The following is a 17,925-nucleotide window of genomic DNA, read 5'->3' as shown; positions in this document are numbered from 1 at the left end:
CCACGGCTTCTCTGGGCAACCTGTGCCAGTGCCCCATCACCTTCATAGCGAAGAATTATATTACTTTCTGTTGCAGATCCATGTTTATATATCCCTCGTTTTGCACACATGCTTGAGTTTGGGGATAAGAACCATGAGGTGTCCATGACAGCTCTCAGGCTGTTGCAGAGAATGAAGCGGGACTGGATGCACACCGGCCGCCGGCCCTCCGGGCTCTGCGGAGCAGGTACGTCAGACACAGAGCGTATTGCTTCCCTGTCACGGGTTGAATGGGAGAGTCTGGGGGTTGGAAACAGATGAGGACTTTCTCACTTCCTTGGTGATGCTGTGTTCTCTGGGGTTTGTGCTGTCAGGCACCTACAGATTATATATGTCTTCAGTGAAATAGTTTCTGAAACTCAAACTTTATTTTTGCCCTTGCTCCTACATTACTTGCTCAGATCCTTTGTATCTTGTTTTGGAATTTTAGCCTCTTTTCTGGTGCTCTTCTCACCCCTACTCTCTAGAAGCTCTGGCTGCTAAAAGTGGGCGGGTTTTGTCAGCTAAAATGACACCTTCAGTGCAAGCCCTTTGATTTGTGTCTTTACACAGAGTCTTATGCAAGAAACACCCTCTTTGACTTGTTCTGTGAAATTATTTTCCTCTCCTCCTTCATTTTTTTCCGGGATCCATTGCTCTCATGATGCTTACTTAAAACCTACCAGTTTAGGAGGGCTAGGTTAAAAGGTAGTCAGTACCAGCCAGTGAGGTCAGAATAATGAAGAGATACTCACAGAGTTCACATATGGGCTTTATTTTATTTGAAAGATCTTATGTGTGCATGCTGCAATAAGAAATAGCACTCAAACCTATTGAGCCCAGGACTATGGCAATCTTCTTGATTTCTAGCCTCTTTTTGTTAATAGCACTTGCTTATTGCACATTGCTTAAAATTTGAGTATAGACCATGGGAGACAGGCCTGGTCTTTGATTGACTGCAGAGACTATATCTACACAAGCAAGTAATTTGATTCAGTATATAGATCAATAGATTGAAGCAGGTGGTGCCAAGTCCCCTACTGCATATATGCAGTTCACATGGTGTACTGTGGACTGAATGAGTTTAGTTTGGTTCCCTGGCCTAAATGTCTGTGCCACGCATTGTTTGAAGGGCCAGTCCTTACTTCAGCCTCTGATGTTCCCATTAGGAACTGCAGCACTTGAAACACCTACCTGTTGCGGAGCTGCAGTTTAGTTTCTTCTGAAAGGAAGCACTTTTGCATGCTTGAAAGTGTTCTGCCCACTGACCCACTGCATGATGAGTGAGGGTGGTGATTCAAAACAGAACTAGTGCTCTAAATCAACACACTAACGTCAGCGCAGCCAGCACTAGCTGTATAGAGAGTCTTGCAGGAGGGCACTTGGGCATTAGCAAGGTAGTGACAGTGGTGACAGCGATGAGGATAACAGGTTAAGCAGACTCAGTGTTTTGCTGGAGATCTTTCTATTCAGGAACAGTAAATTCTGCTAAAAAGATGAGAACTTTCAAAATACTGGATCAATGAAATTTTCTTGTGCTGTAATTTTAAGTAGTTGACCATCGTTTCCCAAATGCTAAAGCACAGAATTTTTCAGGGAGCAATTTGCAATCAGCTTAATATTACTGCGTAGGAAGCAAAGTTTGTAAAGTCAAGTCAATCACCTGAATTCAGGGACATGGCTGAGCATAAGCATTTACAGCTTTTTAGCTGGAGGCAGGGACAAGGAGAAGTTATAGTTACCTGCCTGTTTTCTGCTTTTCGTCGGGAAATTTTCTGCTTTATGATACTGACTTTCCCTGCTTATTCTCTAGCTCTGCTAGTGGCAGCAAGGATGCATGATTTCCGACGTACTGTTAAAGAGGTCATCAGGGTGGTCAAGGTTTGTGAGTCTACATTAAGAAAAAGGTCAGTGTGGTTTTATTGCTTTTATCTTTCATTTATAGTACTGAAAAGTGTGTAGTCTAAAATGAACATATATCAGAGAAAACCAGGTTCTTTACCTTTTCAGAAGCACCAGGAATAAAATAAGTACAACATGTTTTTGCTGGTCATTTTTAAGTACTTATATCTGTCTCTTATGTTGGGCCTCAGATACTTAGCAGAGATGGGGAGGAGCACTGTGTCCATTTAACAGGTGGAGAGTTGAAGGCAAAAAAATTTGGGTCAGAAATGTTAACAGCATTGTCATGTCCTCGGAAGAAATAATTGATTGATTCTCAAAGCTGAGGGAGTACTGTGGGAATTTCTTGTCTTTTTTAATTCATAAATCCAGAGTCCAGTGCTGGGAAATCTTGTCCTTTAGCTGTTACTGAACAGAGCTTTTAAAAATATTTTGCTGAAGTATTAATTTTTGATAGTTTTGCACTGCTAATAGAAGACATTGCAGTGAGTTTAATGATAAGTTCACTGAAGGGGTCTGAAATGGAATCATCAGCAGAATGTGAGCCTGAAAATGGGAATTTCCCAGGTATCTTTGGCTGGGTTGTTTGTTTGTTTTCAGAGACCTAGTGGTATTTTCCATATTCTGATGAAGTAAGTGGTCACCCAGGTTCCCTCATTTTAGTTTTGAAAAGTTGCAACATTTTCTTTCCCCGTAGTGTGAGTAAAAACCAGCCTAACTGAAATACTCTGCTTTCTGTTGCCCCAGTTGGACTTTTCTGTACCACCAATATATTCTGAAGTTTGTTCCTCCAAGGCCTGTCTTTAGAAAGCTCCCTTTGTGTCTCTCTTTCCACCTCACGGAGACTAGCTTAAGCATATCCAGCTGAGTCAGATACCTGTTAATAATATTCACTTCTTAATTGTGAAAAACATTTTTGCCCTAGATCTTCATTTGTGGAACAGGAATGGTGGTATTTTCCTACCATGCATGGGTGTTACAGGGAAAAATTTTAAGTGTTAGAAGTGCTTCAGGGTACTACAAGTATAAGGATGGAGCAGTACAAATGCCACTTTTTTTTCTCTGGCCTACAGGTCATGTGTTTCAGTGTGCAATTTGTATGATTAATGATTTATGCACCCACAATCTACTTCAGGATGCTTTGGTTAAATAGCTAGAGTTTGTTCTTACTAAAAAAATAAGCATAATAAATTAGAGTTGGAAGGAAAATTAATTTGAGCAATTGTTTCAAGCGAAGAAATCTTACTTCAAAATTCATGCTTTGAAATGTTTACTCAAGTCACACATGTCAACCAAAATGACAGTGTTATTTACTTTGACAGGGTAAACGTGACAGCTGAATTATTTTCAGGCAGCTATAATTACAACTATTTATCACGAATCTATAAATTTGATTGATGTTTTTCAAATAAGAGCATGTTATATAGTATTTAATGAAGGCAAATAAAAAAAAAAACCCTTTGAATAACTCTTCCTGCACTCCAGGTTTTTCCTCTTCTTTCAAGAATTCCTCTCAAAATGCCATTGAGTAGAAGTGGTTTAAATTAATAAGATCTTTTGTCACATTCTTAAAGGTTTATTTGCTTCTCACTTTGATGTACAGTTTTATTTTCTTTTAATTATTACTACAGTTACTCCTGTGTGGAAAGAGCTACTTGTGCTTTGTGTGTTGTGAAGGTGTTGAGTGTAGTTGGGTGAATGCTTGTTAATGGATGGCGTTGGATGCTGAGTTCACTGCTGATGGCTTTGTCCTGGCAGCTCTTGAAGTGAAACCAAATTGGAGTCCAGATAATGCTGAAACTTCAGCCCACAGGTTCTGCAATATGGTTTGATTTAGCTCCCAGCTGGCTACATGGCTCCTGGGGAAGCACAGACCTTTGGAAGCTGGATTTGGTTCTGGTGCTAATGGACTTCCATAGAAGGAATCTGCAAGGCAAGGGGCAGCACTGACATGATGTGCTCCTTCTGCCCTTCAGAGACAGGCCAGCAGACTGGGGAACAGGGCTGTGTTTATCTGTGGCTTACCTGAGGATGCAGGAGCGATGCTTTTTAAGAAAGCTCTGGTTGGCTTCCCGTTTTGGGAAGATCCTCAGCAAGGGGTGGCAGCCCATCCCAAGGAAGGAGACTTTCTGAATCCTGTGCAGTGCAGCTGTTGTGACTGTGTAAAAAGGGATTATTTCACCCTGTTTCCCATCAGCTGGAGAGTGCCAAGGCCTGCGTGGCTGCAGTCTATTGCCTCTTCCACTGCTGTGTACCAGAGGAGTAGCTCTTAGGAGGAGGTTCACAAAAATGTGACGTACCTTCAGGTCATAAAAATGAGTGACCTGATCATAAAAGGAATCTGTTTTGGAAGGAAAAAGAAACAAAGCATGGCCCATGGACCCATCCTGTCACTCATCTTTGAATCAAGAGTTCTTAATTTAACCATCCTTTTGATTTTAAAAAAGTGCTTGTTTGTTTTTAATATGCTGTGGGGTTTGGTAGGATCTTGGTAAGAAAACTTTGTACTTGCTTCACTGGGCCCTCTCGCTGTATGTTTTGAAGCACGCAATTAAAATGTAAAGATTGTTGCTGTTGTTGAAAGTGAATGTATTAAATATTAATAAGTGCACTGATAGTTCTATCTCGTTTTTCAGTCTAATTGAAATGAGATTAACTTATATATCACTTTATACATTCGAAGTACTGTATAAATATTAACTAATTAGTCAAATTGTTATTTTATGTGTCATCATCTGTGGAGATAGCAGAAATTAACTTTTAATAATCCCAACCCTATTATTTAGTTTAATCCTCACATTTCTGCCTGTGTTCAGTGCCCCTGTGTTCACTGCTGCCTTTTTAACCTTTACGTTCTCTACCCCTCTTCTGTTTCTTCACCTATTGCACACTTTCTCTGCATACTAATTCTGTCTTATCTGCAGTAAGAATAATTTTTGTGATATTTGTCCATTGTGCATTACCTAAGAGTGTTTGAAGATCTTAGGCGCTTCTTCAATAGAAATAAAAGAAAATCAGCTTATCTTTGTTAACACTTGCATTTTAGTTCTTTGGCCTACTCTCTTTATCTTTAAATTGAGCTGCTTTTTGCATTAAAAAAAACCCCTTCTTTTCAGTTACATAAAGTACTGTCTGTTAAAAAACCTATTTGTGGTGAACTTCAGATGACGTGAAGCTTCAATTAGTAGGAATTGGAATGAAAGGCCAGAATGGGTTTAAAGGGTTCATTTTTGAGGTGAATGTTTTTTCTCACAGCCAAATAGCATTTTTGGAGAAGGAAGACAAGACTTCTTATGAAGCAATGCTATTTACCAGTTGGAGATGCTGTGGAGACCTTCATAAATGGGGTCCTTTGCTCATATCCTGGGGACTCTTTCAATGACTGCTTAGGTATTTTTTCTGGAAAAATTAAAGAATCATGCAAAGATGAATGTATTACCTGCAGCTTTTCTTATTTTCATTTCTGCAATATATAGCTCACATAAACTTCATGTCCAAACTCCCAGTGCAGTCTCTAGCTGGGTGTGAGTGCAGGCAAAGCAAGGAGCACATCAATACTGAATGACGGGATCAAATGTACCCCGATGAAGTTTGTCATGATACCGAACTGAGTGGGGAAGTGGATGCTTTGGAAGGGAGAGCCACCCTGTGGGAAGACCTCCTTTTGCTGGAAGAGTGGGCTTACAAGAACCTGATGAAGTTCAACAGAGACAGGCATAAGGTCTTGCACCTGGGTAAGCACAACCCAAGACTGCAGCACAGGCTGGGGAGCAGCTCTGTGGAAAGGGACCTGGGGGTCATGGCGGATCACAGTGTGAGTGAACAGTGGTCTGCTTTTGCAGAGAAAGTCAACAGGATGCTGGGTTGCATCAACAAGGCATCACCAGCAAAGGTAAAGAAGTAATTTTACTGCTCTATTCAGCAGTTGTAAGGCCACACCTGAAATACTGGGTTCAGTTTTGGTCCCTACTGTACAAAAAAGATGTGGACAGGCTGGAGAGGGTCCAGAGAAGGGCCACAGAGATGACCAAAGGACTGGGAAACCATGTGATGAAAGGCTGAAGGAGCTGAACTTGTTCAGCGTTGAGAAAAGGAAGGCTTGGGAAACCTTATCACCATGTTCCAGTATTTAAAGGGTGGCTATAAAGAGGATGGAGACTTTTTTTGCAAGGGGTCACATGAAAAAGACAACAGGGGTAATGAGCACAAACTACTCCCGGGAAGATTCCCATTGGACACAAGAGGAAAATTTTTCACAATGAGAACAATCAGGCATTGGAATCATCTTCCGAGGGAGCGATGGATTCCCCAGTGTTGGACATTTTCAAGACTCAACTGGATAGGGTGCTGGGACATTTAAGTCATGCTTTGTCAAGAAAAGTTTGACCAGATGATCGTTGAGGTCCCTTCCAACATGGTATCCTATGATACATGAGTCCAGAGTCGGGATGAGAAGAGAAGGTGACAGGGGCATGTGTAACTGCTAGGTGGCTGTGAGGTTATGTTTTCCAAGATACAGAAGCCATATCAACAGAAAGGGAAGGGTGTGAAGAACTCTTGTGTTCAGCTGTGATCCAAGTAAAGCTGTGCTAAAATCCTGTGAAAGGTATATGATGAATAAGTGAGAGCTATTTACCTAAGGTATGTGAGCATGGAGAAGAGTGGAGGATGCTCAGTATGTCAGAGCTGTAACTACTCTTGGCTGAAGTGTGATATGAAGCTTTCAGAGAACTGGGAAGGTTACTTCATGTAGAGGAGCTTGTGGTGTGTCTGCTCTGATCTCAGCTCAGCAGCCCTGGAGCTCCCTCGCTGGCTGCTGTTGTGATAAGCTAAGAAAGTAAATAGAGGAATATTTTATGTCTCCAGTTTAAATAATTTCAAGTGGCTTAGGTGACTTCTAGAAATCTTTCTAGTATGGTGATTAAAATACAGCTTGATCCACGCGGGTTGGCATTGTATACCTTTGTAAGGTGGATCATCTGGTTTAATGAAAAAGGTTTTATTTTTGAGGAATCCAATTTCACAGGCAATGTTCATTTTTATAAATCTGGCTTCTATACAGCTAGAAAGCTAAGACATTAATTAGATACCTAAAATATTTTCATACTTCACACTTAAAATGTCATTTTAGAATTATTTACTGTCTTACTTTTGAAACAGTAATCAGCACTAACTTGGGCTTAGATTTTGTAAACAGCTTTCTCTGTGTTTGACTTTCTTCATCTGAGCGGCTGTTAAGAAATTAAGCAGCACGCTATTTCTGCTTTCTGGGAGATCATGAAGTGTTTTTGACAGACCACAGTGGAGGAACCATGCTAATGAAACAAAATTTTAAGGAATGCTAAAGCATTTTGTTGCATTAGCATGGTGTGAGCACTTGAATCGGGGCAGGGGGGAACCACCAAAAAAAGCCAAGAACAAAAAATTCCAGGGGATTTAGACTGGTGGACTTCTGGGATGGCAGGGAGAGCTGTTGGTGGGATCATTGGTGGGCTGAACATGAGCACGAGTGATAACCTGAGTTAACCACGTGTAATCGCTTGCAGATTAAGGGCTTAAAATTTATGCTAATTAATTTGTGGCAATTTGAAATCTCTGTTTTGGTGGAAGCAAGTAAAAGCAACTAATTCTGAAGAGTGCTTTTGCTTAGAACAATAAATCGTTCTATGTGCCCATTCTTTAGTATGTAGAAGAGTGACTGAGATTTGCCAGCAAATGAGCACCATAGATTATTAGTCACCAAGTTAATTTGCAGCAGATGACTGTGTGTATGCCCTTAGTCCATTGCAAAAAGAGGTGAAATGCATTAATGTAGTACACCATGGAAGTTGTTTCAGTGAAAATACTTCTCTTTACAGTTGCATTGGGCCAGGAACACAGGCAGACTAATTTAGCACAGCTCAGGTGATAAGTTGTAAGTTCTAAAACCACACTAACTGGATCACCTCTGATTTTTTCCTTAGCTTTGGTAATGAGATACTCATTCATGCAGGCTTGAAAAATACCCTTTGTATTGCTGGAAGTACATGTAAAATTATTTATGTACAATTATTACATATAAGGAGATTACACTTCTGTATTTACATACTGGTGGATACTAGAAAGCATTTTTTATGTCATGTAGGAAGCATTTAATAATTGTTTCTGGTACATCTCCCAAGTATCGCTTTCAGGGTATGTGCTTACATGCTTCCATAAATAGTTCATGAATAAGCATTGTATGGCTTGGAAAAAAGTGGGAGAGAGGGTGATGCAATAGACTGGTAAATTTGTAGTTTAAGAAACAGCAATGGTCTGCCACATCAGTGCAAATTCTGAACTTCACTCCTGTGAGTGAGTGCACATGTTTAGAGTGATAGGCAGCATTGGACACAGTGGGAATGTACTGCAATATTTTGGTACTTCATTAAGATATAAATCCCATAAATCCTGCACTTTTCCAGAGTTTCCAAGTGTTGGAGTTGTCAAATCAGCTGATCTATTACTAGAGTATTTGTAATTGATACGGCAGTTAAGATCACATAGATAACATGTAACTTAATACTTAGGGTTTAGATTATATTTTTAATGTGGGAAAAATCAGGGGAACTTAATTACCATCAGTAGCTTATCTTGCAGTTAAGTTTTTTAATGTATTCCTGCTATCAATGTGCCAATATTCAGCTTAGTACGTTTTTAATCCATTAATAAAATATTTTTAATACTTTTAAAAACACCTCTCACAGCAGGTAACTTAAAGGCTGACTGCTCAGTCTAAATTTCACGTTCACTCTTTAAAAAAGCGGTTGTCTCTGAAGTTATAATTTGTTTACCCCTCTCTACAGAGGTCCAGCACAAGATACCTCTGCTTTATGCTGCCTGCTTTCTAGATCTAGATGCTGATTGTGTGTACGTAGGAGGATGCTGTGGCTTTTCCTAAATGGTCTCTCCTTAGAAGTCCCTCTTGGACTTTGAACTTGGACTCCAGAAGCGTTTGTGAGTTGGACTCCAGAAGACCTTGTTCTTCTGTGTGCTTTATTATGCCCCACTGCTGCAGAATTGCAATTAAACATTAAACCCGAGCAGCTAGCTGCACACAGGAGTCTTTTTTATTCCCTTGGCTGAAGACTGGATTCATAAGTCTTCACTGGATGGTACCCTGAAACAAAACCAAGTAAAAAAAACATTGCTCGGAACTTCAAGATGACTGACCCATTTTCCCTTATTGGGAGCTAAATTAAGTGTGAACAGAATCGCCTTACTGTTTTGTACACAAAAGTGCTTTATCAGACGGTGAGGTGTGGTTTTGTCCATAAACGGATGAAATAAAAGCTGTGGAAATTTTTCTTTGTAAAAAAAATAAAGGGTTGGGGTTAGGGGCAGATGACATCAAGCTCTGGAAAAACTTTTCTCCCAGAGGAATTCGCTTGAAAGAGTTTGCTGTGAGAAACTGTAAGAGGAGGGTTTATACTGGAAGTTGAATTTTAGCCTGAGCTATAGCGGTTGTTCTGCTTCAACTATAAATAGAAAATACTTGTCTGCCAAATTTCAACTTTTAGAGCCCTTTTGAATTTGTTCCAAGGAAGTAATATCTTAATTTGGGTATCTGTTTATTTTCCTCCTTCTGTGCAAAACTTGAAATGGCAACTCTTACTAGATTTTTTTTAGATCAATGAAAGTGCAAAGCAAGTATCATTTCTGGGGGGAGGGACTTAAAAAATAGCCCATAGCTATTTTTTTCATGCAGGCACTCCCTCACTCCTGAAATTATTGTGTTTATAACTGAGTTTGCATCAGTTTTTCTTAGCTGTTGAACTACTACTACCTTGTTTTGTGCAGCATAGACTGCTGCGTGCATCAGTTTGTTGCCTTGGTGGCATGTGTCCAAACACTGGGTAAAGTTAAAGAAATGTTTAAAAATATGTAGACAGGATATCAGCCAACGTAAAATGTTGAGGCAGGCAAGTGGTTGGCAAACACAGGTATTTATTTGTATCAAGTTAAAGGAGAAAAAGGAGTGAACAGCTCGCTCTCCCACAGAGCTGTGATCTTGACTCAGGCATGGTTCTTCATTTCTGGAGGATGGTTTGAGTTTTGTGGGTAAGACCAATGAGAAGTGAATAAATAACGTGCTGCTCTAAATGTGAGCTTGCCACTGGCCTGTGGGTACTGCGTTAACGCTGGCAGCCCTCACCATGGGCATGCAGCCCTCACCCCGTTTGGCTTGGCTGAGGACTGAGGAAGAAAAGAGGGCATGGGCATGGGCACAGGACTGAATGCTTGTGGGTGGGTTGGATGGTTGAACAACTGTGCTGTTGGTTTGAGCTCCCTGGAAGCACCACCAGCAAACATGACATAGCTGTGCCCTGTTCCAGTGCGGATGCACTGAAGGCCTTGGGAGAGACCTGTGCTGCTGGTTTAGCTCAGGGCTGAAGCTGGTGCTTGAGTTGCAGGTCATGCCAGCTGCCTGCACGTTGGCTCACATGTAGGATAACGAATGTCTGACGGGTGCAGGGTACGTGATGTGAGCCACACGACACGATAGACAAGGATAGGGGCAGACAGAGCCTCAGGTGTCTTTGAGGAGACGTGCATGGGCTTAGGTGCTGAACCCCAAGCATGGTCATCTTGTCCCCAGCCTTGCTTCATGGGCGACTGGTTTTGCTGCTAGTTCCGCGTGCCCGGGGTGGTGCCATTTTGGCTGGGTTCAGAGTCTGTCTGCTCATCCCAGACTCAGCAAGTGTGGGATAAACAAACTGGGTGACATTGCCAAAGTGCATGTTGGCTTTTTACAGTGGGAGGAGAATAATACTGTAACGAAACGAGGCTGATTGGGAGGAAAAGTCTTGCTGAAGTGGGACTACCTGTGAGTGCATGATTCATATAGGGAGAGATAGTTGACTGTAGTTTAATGATGGTGACCGAGAAGATGCATGCTCCTGAAATAATGCATGGGTTTGGCATTAAGTAAATCCTGAATTAAAATAACAGTAACAGTGCCCTAGCCAGGTTTTCCTTCTAGCCTGATAGATGAGGCTTCCTCCTGGAAGGTGGGTAATGCACGCTGGAAGCCCGTTAACACTGGGCAGGATTTCTAGTCTGTTAATTAAAAGCTGGGTGCTGCTGCTGTGAACAGCATCCTCTTCTCCTTTCCAATTTGATCTGAAAGAGAAGGAGGGAGCTGGTCCCTGGTACTCTGAGGGAAGGATTTGGGCTATCAGTCACTCTGAAATGCATGGCTAATCCGGGGCTTTGTGAAGATGCCTGAACTCCAAAAGTGAGACTAGGTTTCAGAGGCTTTCTTCTCAGCAGTGCTAATTCTGGTTGGCATAGCCATGAGTGGTTTCAGTGTGCTGCTTGTTGGTTTTACATAGAGGTGCCCATCTCTCCTTGTGTGTTTCGAGGGCCTGTAGCCTGTGCTCTGGCAGCAGGGTGCTTCCAGACAAAGTGTCCTGAAGTTACAGCATGCCTGCATCCCTTTACAGGGGCTGTCTTGTCTTGCTCCTCAGTTTACAAAAAAGGAAGTAAAGGTACTGATGAAGATACAAGGAGGGAGTGTGGCCCTGGGCTCTTGACTTTGTCCCTGAAGTTGTTTGGAGACTAGATTTCTGTCCTAGAGAAAGTTTCTTCTTTGGAAGGAACTTTATTTGCAGTTAGAGGTAGAGGAGAAAACCATGACCGCATTTAGCAGTGGGAGAAATGCTGAAAGGTCCTGTGATGGAAGTACTGAATCACCCTTTTCAGTTTTCTAGCTTTGCAGATGGAAGCTGTTGTCAGCTTTGCTTCCTCTGGAAGATGGGAATATTCCAGTGAAGCAGCTGCAGACTGATCATTGCTGTTTTCCCATGGAAAACGTTGATATTATTAAAAGGGCACTTTCTGTTAGAACAGCATTCTGCCAGATATTTCCTGATCTGGCTTTGTGCTTAACCTTTTGTCTCACTTTCTCCATCTGTAAAATGGATGTGTTCATTGTTAACCACCTGTATAAAACGCTGGAATTTGTGGATGAAGTTATGACAATGTGGTCTCATTTAAGATTCAGTTCCTTTGAAAAACTCAACTGCTTTCGTGGCAGTTACCCATGGAGCTAGTCCTCTCTCTCCGTAACGTAGGAACTTTTAACGTGAACATTAAACAAATGCAAAGTGTATTATTGTAAACTATACACATTCATCTGTTCTATTTGTGCTGTGTGCAAATGATCCCTTTATTTTACTACTGCTTCTGTGTGTCCTGGGAAGGTTAGTTCTTGTCCCTCTTCTAGCCTGCTGAAGATATGTTACCTTAACATTTGCTTAGCGTAAATTAATCATGCTAACATACAAGCAATATTTTTGAGCATACTCCTAAACTATGATGCCGGATATTTTAGCTTGGGAATCTGTTTTGTTGTTGCTGTTGATAACAAAAGCAGCAAGACAGGAGAAATGAGCTGCATTTCTTGTCTTGGTTTTGTCAGTCTATACTTAATTGACCATAGGGGCTGCAGTATTTCTAATCAGTCTTAGTCAAAAAAAAAGTGTGTAACATACTCTTAATAAATCAAAAGCTAATTTGTGATATGAAAAGAGACTTCTGTTGCAGCAGATGAAACAACTAGTATCACTTCAGTTTTAATGTAGTCTGTATTTGAGCCAGAGTTTCTCAGGATGACATGTTTATTCTGTAACTTAGCAGTTTTCAAATTTTGTTGCTTTTAAAAGTGTTCATAAAGTTGTCATAGTAATTTGTTGTATGCTTTGGTAGGTTGACAGAGTTTGAAGATACACCAACAAGTCAGTTAACCATAGATGAGTTTATGAAGATTGACTTGGAAGGAGAATGTGATCCTCCTTCGTTTACAGCTGGTCAAAAAAAACTCAAGATGCAGCAGGTGAATTCTGAACCGGATGCTCTTTCCTCTCTTCTGCCTCTCCTCTCCTCTCTTCTACATCTGTATCTTCCTTTTTGAATCAGTATATTCTAATTCCTAACTGACCAGCCTTTGATAAGGCTTAGTCACATTTATTTTGAGGTTCTTAAGAGAAGGGTGAGCATTAGTGCATATGATACCCATTAACTAAAGGATATTTTTTTGTTTTACTGACAAAGAGACAGCTTCCAGTTTATATATATATATATATAAACGAAAGTTTTTCTCCTATATAATTTTTGCTTACTCCTCCAGGGAGGCACGCTGTTTCAGATTTGTCGCTTCACATGTAGCTTTAAGTATCCCCTGATGAGGGATCGAAGTATGCCTGCTGTCTTAGCCAGCTGCTGCGGAAAGTACAGAGTCACTGCTCTTGTTAGTCAGATCGGGATGTCTGGGTGGCCGAGTAAATGAGTACCAGCTGAGCTTCTGTGTTGTGCAGCTACCAGTGTTTGGTGCTTAGCCCATGACTGCTGTACTTACTGTAGGTGAGGGCTCAGCACACTCTGCCTTGATGCTCCCCCATTTGCAAGCTGATGCAGTTACACTAAGCACTGTTACCTCCTTGTGCTTGCTTTCCTGCTGTATGTATGTTTCCCTTCTTGTGCTTTGACCTCTTACCAAAGCACCAAATCTTTTCATCCTCACAAAACAGGAGGCTCTCGTGACAAGTTCAGCTGAGCTGGTGGTGTGGAGGTCTAGAGTAGCTGTCTTAATATCCGCTATAATATCCACCTAATATCCTAATGTCCATTTCTCTTTTATATGCTGAATGCACTCTTCTACCCTGGTTAGCAAGGATTGGGGTTGCAAAGGAGTAAGCTTTGTAATTGGATCAGAAACTGTGGGAGAAGTGCCATTACATATAACTTCTTTTTTAAAACACATAGGAAAACAATAACCCAATTACTTTAATGAAGCTGCTGGGTTGTTTTTTTTTTTGTGGTACAATACCTGCTTCCACAGAGATAAGTTCTCATGTGGCTTAATTTCTTTACAAAGCATGAACTAAAGCTGGCACCAGAGGAGAAGATTTTACTACAGTCATAGCCCATTCTTACTTTTTATTTTTTTTTTTTTAGGGTTTTTGTTTTTATTGTTCCATATATGCCATCATTTAAAGGTCTGTAGGTGTGTTTATGATGTTCTCAAGAGCCTGCTAGTTGCTGTAGGTCTTCACTGTGCTGTTGCCTGTGTGCTGTGTTTGGCCTGGGCACTGCAATTTCAGTGCTATCCTTGCACTTGCTCACATCTATAGGCACAGTCATAGATCTGGCTGCTGAAGAATGGGGCCTTTTATTTCAGTTTGCCAGAGTGAAGGTTCCTTTTGAAATATAAAGATGGGTGAGATAACATTTGAAATTGGTCGTTATTTTGAAACTTGTCTATCTTACCTCTCTGACACCACAAAGTAATTGTGATCTTTTGAGGTCCCTTCCAATCTCTAACATACTGTGATACTGTGATACTCTGAGTTGAGGTTCACCTGCTCATTGCTTTTAAAATGCCCTACCATTCTCTGTCTCTATATAGAGTTTACAAACAGTACAAACTTGTGGGGGCTTATAGCAATTTCATGTTTATTTTCTTTATTTTCATTTCAGCTTGAGAAGGCGCTATCAAAAAAGCTGGAGGATTTTGAAGGTATAAGTTGTGTTTAGTGTAACATATCACTCATTTGTTCAAAATTACATCAGTGATTGCTGAGTTTTATTTTTATTTCAACACCACAGGTGAAATATCGAGCTATCAAGATGAAATAGAGATTGAGTTAGAAAGCAGTAGACCAAAAGCAAAAGGTGTATTTGCGAATTACACTAAAGATGGTAAGTCCATAAAGTCTTGTGACTGCTAAATAGTAATGGGTTCAGATCCTGCAGGCAGTCTTAAGTGTATGAACTTCATTGTGATAAATGTGATCATATATATACTTGCATAGTACAAGTTCTCCATTGCGTTAGGGTTCTCTCTGCCAGTCAGCTGGTTCATTTATTGGTCTTCAAAGCAACTGCATTGTTCATTACAATGACAATTCATTAGTGATGTCAGTCGTGTTTTTTCTTGGTGCAGTATAAGCTTGGCACTGGCATCTGAAAATGTTCCTTCTCATCACTGAGAGTGTAGTGGACCAGTATTGGGACCTTTCTGTCATCAAACCCCCCAGTTGACTAAGTGATACGGAAGGGCTTTATGCAGGTTGAACTGGCTATTGCTCAGTTGTAATTATACCAGTAAGTGGCCTGCTTCTCTCCCAAAGCCCTTTTACCTGCCATAATTTGATAACACAGTACTTCTATTTTAAATGATGACTGTATTCACAAAAATAATAGCCAAGGTAATGAATTTGAAGAGTATCTGAAAACTCCATGTATTCATACATTGCACTAAAATATTGCGTATTTGTTCTATAGATTTTCTCTAAAGTTTTTATTCTTTATATGAGCACCTCCCTTTATTTTCTGTAACAGATGGTATGATCTGTTGGTTTGTTTGTTTGTTTTCCTTACAGATTCTATAGAAGATAATACCTCTAGTACTCTTGCAGAGGAGGAGGCAGAAGATGAGGAACTGGAAGCAGCTGCTAATCACTTAAACAAGGACTTCTATAATGAACTTCATGAGAATGATAGAGTAAGAAAAAATGAAGATGAGAAATGCACAAATGGAAATGAAATTCTTGTAAGACCACCTGCCCTGGAATCCTTGCTTGGCCCACTCCCCACTGCCGCTAGTCTTGGCATAACGGAGTCTATAAAAGAGTGCATATCCACCAAGGACCGAGAACCTGGTGAGTAGGAGATCAGCTCAGAGTGGAAACTGGACACACACAGCTAGTTGTGGGTTTGCTGTGTAATTTCTGTGTATCTTGATGGGTTACTGTGGGAGCAATTCTGTGAATCACTGTAACATCAAGTTACAGGAGCTGTGAAGCTGGCTGTGACCAATGGTCTTGATTGTTGATGTTAGTCATTGGCATCTGCTCTTCAGGAAACTGTAGGAACATCTGGAATGCTTAGTTATTTTCTGAAGCCTGAGAATGTGTATCTCTTATACAAGTAGATTTGCGGTTATATGATAGCTGGTGGGCATATTTCAAGCTATGCAGTCTCAATTAAGAAATTGAAGGAAGCAGATTCCTGTAAATATGAATGGAAATTAAAACCCAAGTATAAGAATTTTAGATCAAGGCAGACTTTCTCAAGAGACATTTTACTGGAGTCAAACATGATGCAGTCTGTCTCGCTGATTGAGAAACTTTGCAAATGGTAAGTATTTAAAATGTTTGTAAGAGGAGATAACCGTTTGTATGTTTTTTTGGTGTGTGTTATGATGGGTTTGCTCCATTTTTCTTAAAAAACCCAGATCTATCTGTATCATATTGCTCTGAGTATTACAGTGGGAGCAGGACTGATCAGCTAAGGAAGACAATTTTGCCAGGGCCATTAAAGCAGACACTACTGCAAACAGCCAGGCAGGTTTGTTTTCTTTTTCTCCTGTGTGCTTGAGCTGTATGGAGATGGCATTTTTTATAATTACTTTTGCATCTTAATGACTTTGAGAATGGAATATATCTAAAAGGCATTTTATTCTTTATCACAGTTTCAGTCGTAAGGCACACGTGTGTGAATCTGTTTTGTCAGCTTATTTGGGGGTCAGTGCAGCAGAACGTTTTGTTATCCAGACTGTTCTGATGTGAATTTCTGTTCAACAGCACCTACTTCTAATAAGGTGCTCCCTGCCTCAGTAAATGAACTGAATGCATTCAGATTCTTATGAAGTTAGTGTTCACATTCCAGAAACTTTGCAGGATGATTGCACGTTTATATTTTGTGTGAACGAAATCTTATAGAAACAGATGAGTGGTTTTGGTTTTGGATTAATTATGATTAGGAAGATGGGTAGCTCATGGCTCATCTTTCTCCTGGAAATCAGCAGTTCATGTCAAAGTGAGATCAGTAATGGCTAGAAGCTGTTGTTGTCTGGCTAACCAGTGACCTGTGAAAATGAGTTTCCAGTGATGGGTGTTTCTCAGCTGGCATCGCTATTGACCATTTTAATGGACAGGCTGAGGACCATGTTTAAAGATGAAACTAAGCTGGTATAGCCAGGTATGTTCCTCTGAGCTGGGCTGAAGCAGGTGGGCAAGAGAGTGCATGGCTGCTCACGCTATGGCTTGTCTCCGTTTGCTGTTTGTTTTCTTTCAGAAGTGGAGGGTGTGCCAAATGAACTGAATTTCAAAACCAGATCAGTTTCAGTATGTTCCTTCTCTTTTAATCAGTGCAGGTGTTTGAACAAGTACTTATTTTCTTAACATGTTGTGAAGCTGATATGCTGAGTTAATGTTTTGGTTTTGTTTTGATGGTAGATCCCGCCCCAAACCTTTTCCCTCCCTCTTTTCTTTTTCCCTGCCAGTGACTCTGCTGATTTATTTTAATTATATAAAAGTTTCATGTTAAGTCAGATTCACTTTGGTTATGTCTCTACTGTGGGGTAGTCATGCTGGGGTGCAGTTCCCAGTCTCTCAGCCCTTGCCTCATGGTGCCTGTGTGGTGTGGGTGCATCACAGTGTGTCCCCACTGAGGACCTGGTTTCCTTTGAGAAGGCATCTGGTTTCGGGGGCAGTAATGGAGCCTTGATGTCTTTGAATGGTTGCGAACCAGGTCTAGCAGACAGGCTGCAAGTACAACTGTCTTGCAGCTGGCATATTATTACACAGAGTAAAGAAAACCTCTTGTTAAGATGCCTCCGTCACCTTTGCAGTTTAGCTCTGAACCACGATGAAAACCAGTGTAGATCTTTCTGTCACTTCAGGCAACCATGTCTTGAGTTCTGCCGCATAGCTCTGGGAAATCTGGGAAAAGCTTGTACCTGGAGATAGTATCTTCTTTTATCAGGCCAACTTGTGTAGTTGTGAAAATTAGACGGTCTCCAGGTTTCTTCCAAGTCTTCTTCAAGTCTAAAAAAGAAATGGCAGTTTTTAAAACTAAATACAGGATGAGGGAGGTTGCTCAGAGTTTGAAATAGCACAATTTTAGATCATTTTGAAACATAAGTAGTTGGTACTTGTGGAGGGAGAAGGAAAAGATCATAAAATTTTCTGCATTTATCCT

General features: G+C 40.7%; 1 protein-coding gene across 1 annotated transcript in view; it reads left to right on the top strand.

The window, feature by feature from the left end:
• BRF1 (BRF1 general transcription factor IIIB subunit) overlaps positions 1 to 17,925 on the top strand; it is a gene marked incomplete at its 3' end in the record, with an annotated part of 179,077 nt that overhangs the window by 93,065 nt on the left and 68,087 nt on the right. Inside the window, exons 6-11 of the mRNA XM_080617127.1 lie at positions 77 to 226; positions 1,832 to 1,925; positions 12,649 to 12,775; positions 14,419 to 14,458; positions 14,548 to 14,640; positions 15,324 to 15,602. Coding sequence (XP_080473253.1) covers positions 77 to 226; positions 1,832 to 1,925; positions 12,649 to 12,775; positions 14,419 to 14,458; positions 14,548 to 14,640; positions 15,324 to 15,602 — 783 coding nt within the window. The remainder of the gene's footprint in view (positions 1 to 76; positions 227 to 1,831; positions 1,926 to 12,648; positions 12,776 to 14,418; positions 14,459 to 14,547; positions 14,641 to 15,323; positions 15,603 to 17,925) is intronic.

Source organism: Psittacula echo (assembly GCF_963264785.1).
Source record: "Psittacula echo genome assembly, chromosome: 5".
Lineage (NCBI taxonomy): Eukaryota > Metazoa > Chordata > Aves > Psittaciformes > Psittacidae > Psittacula > Psittacula echo.
The sequence above is the reverse complement of the archived record's forward strand: the minus strand, read 5'-3'. Positions and strand labels throughout refer to the sequence as shown.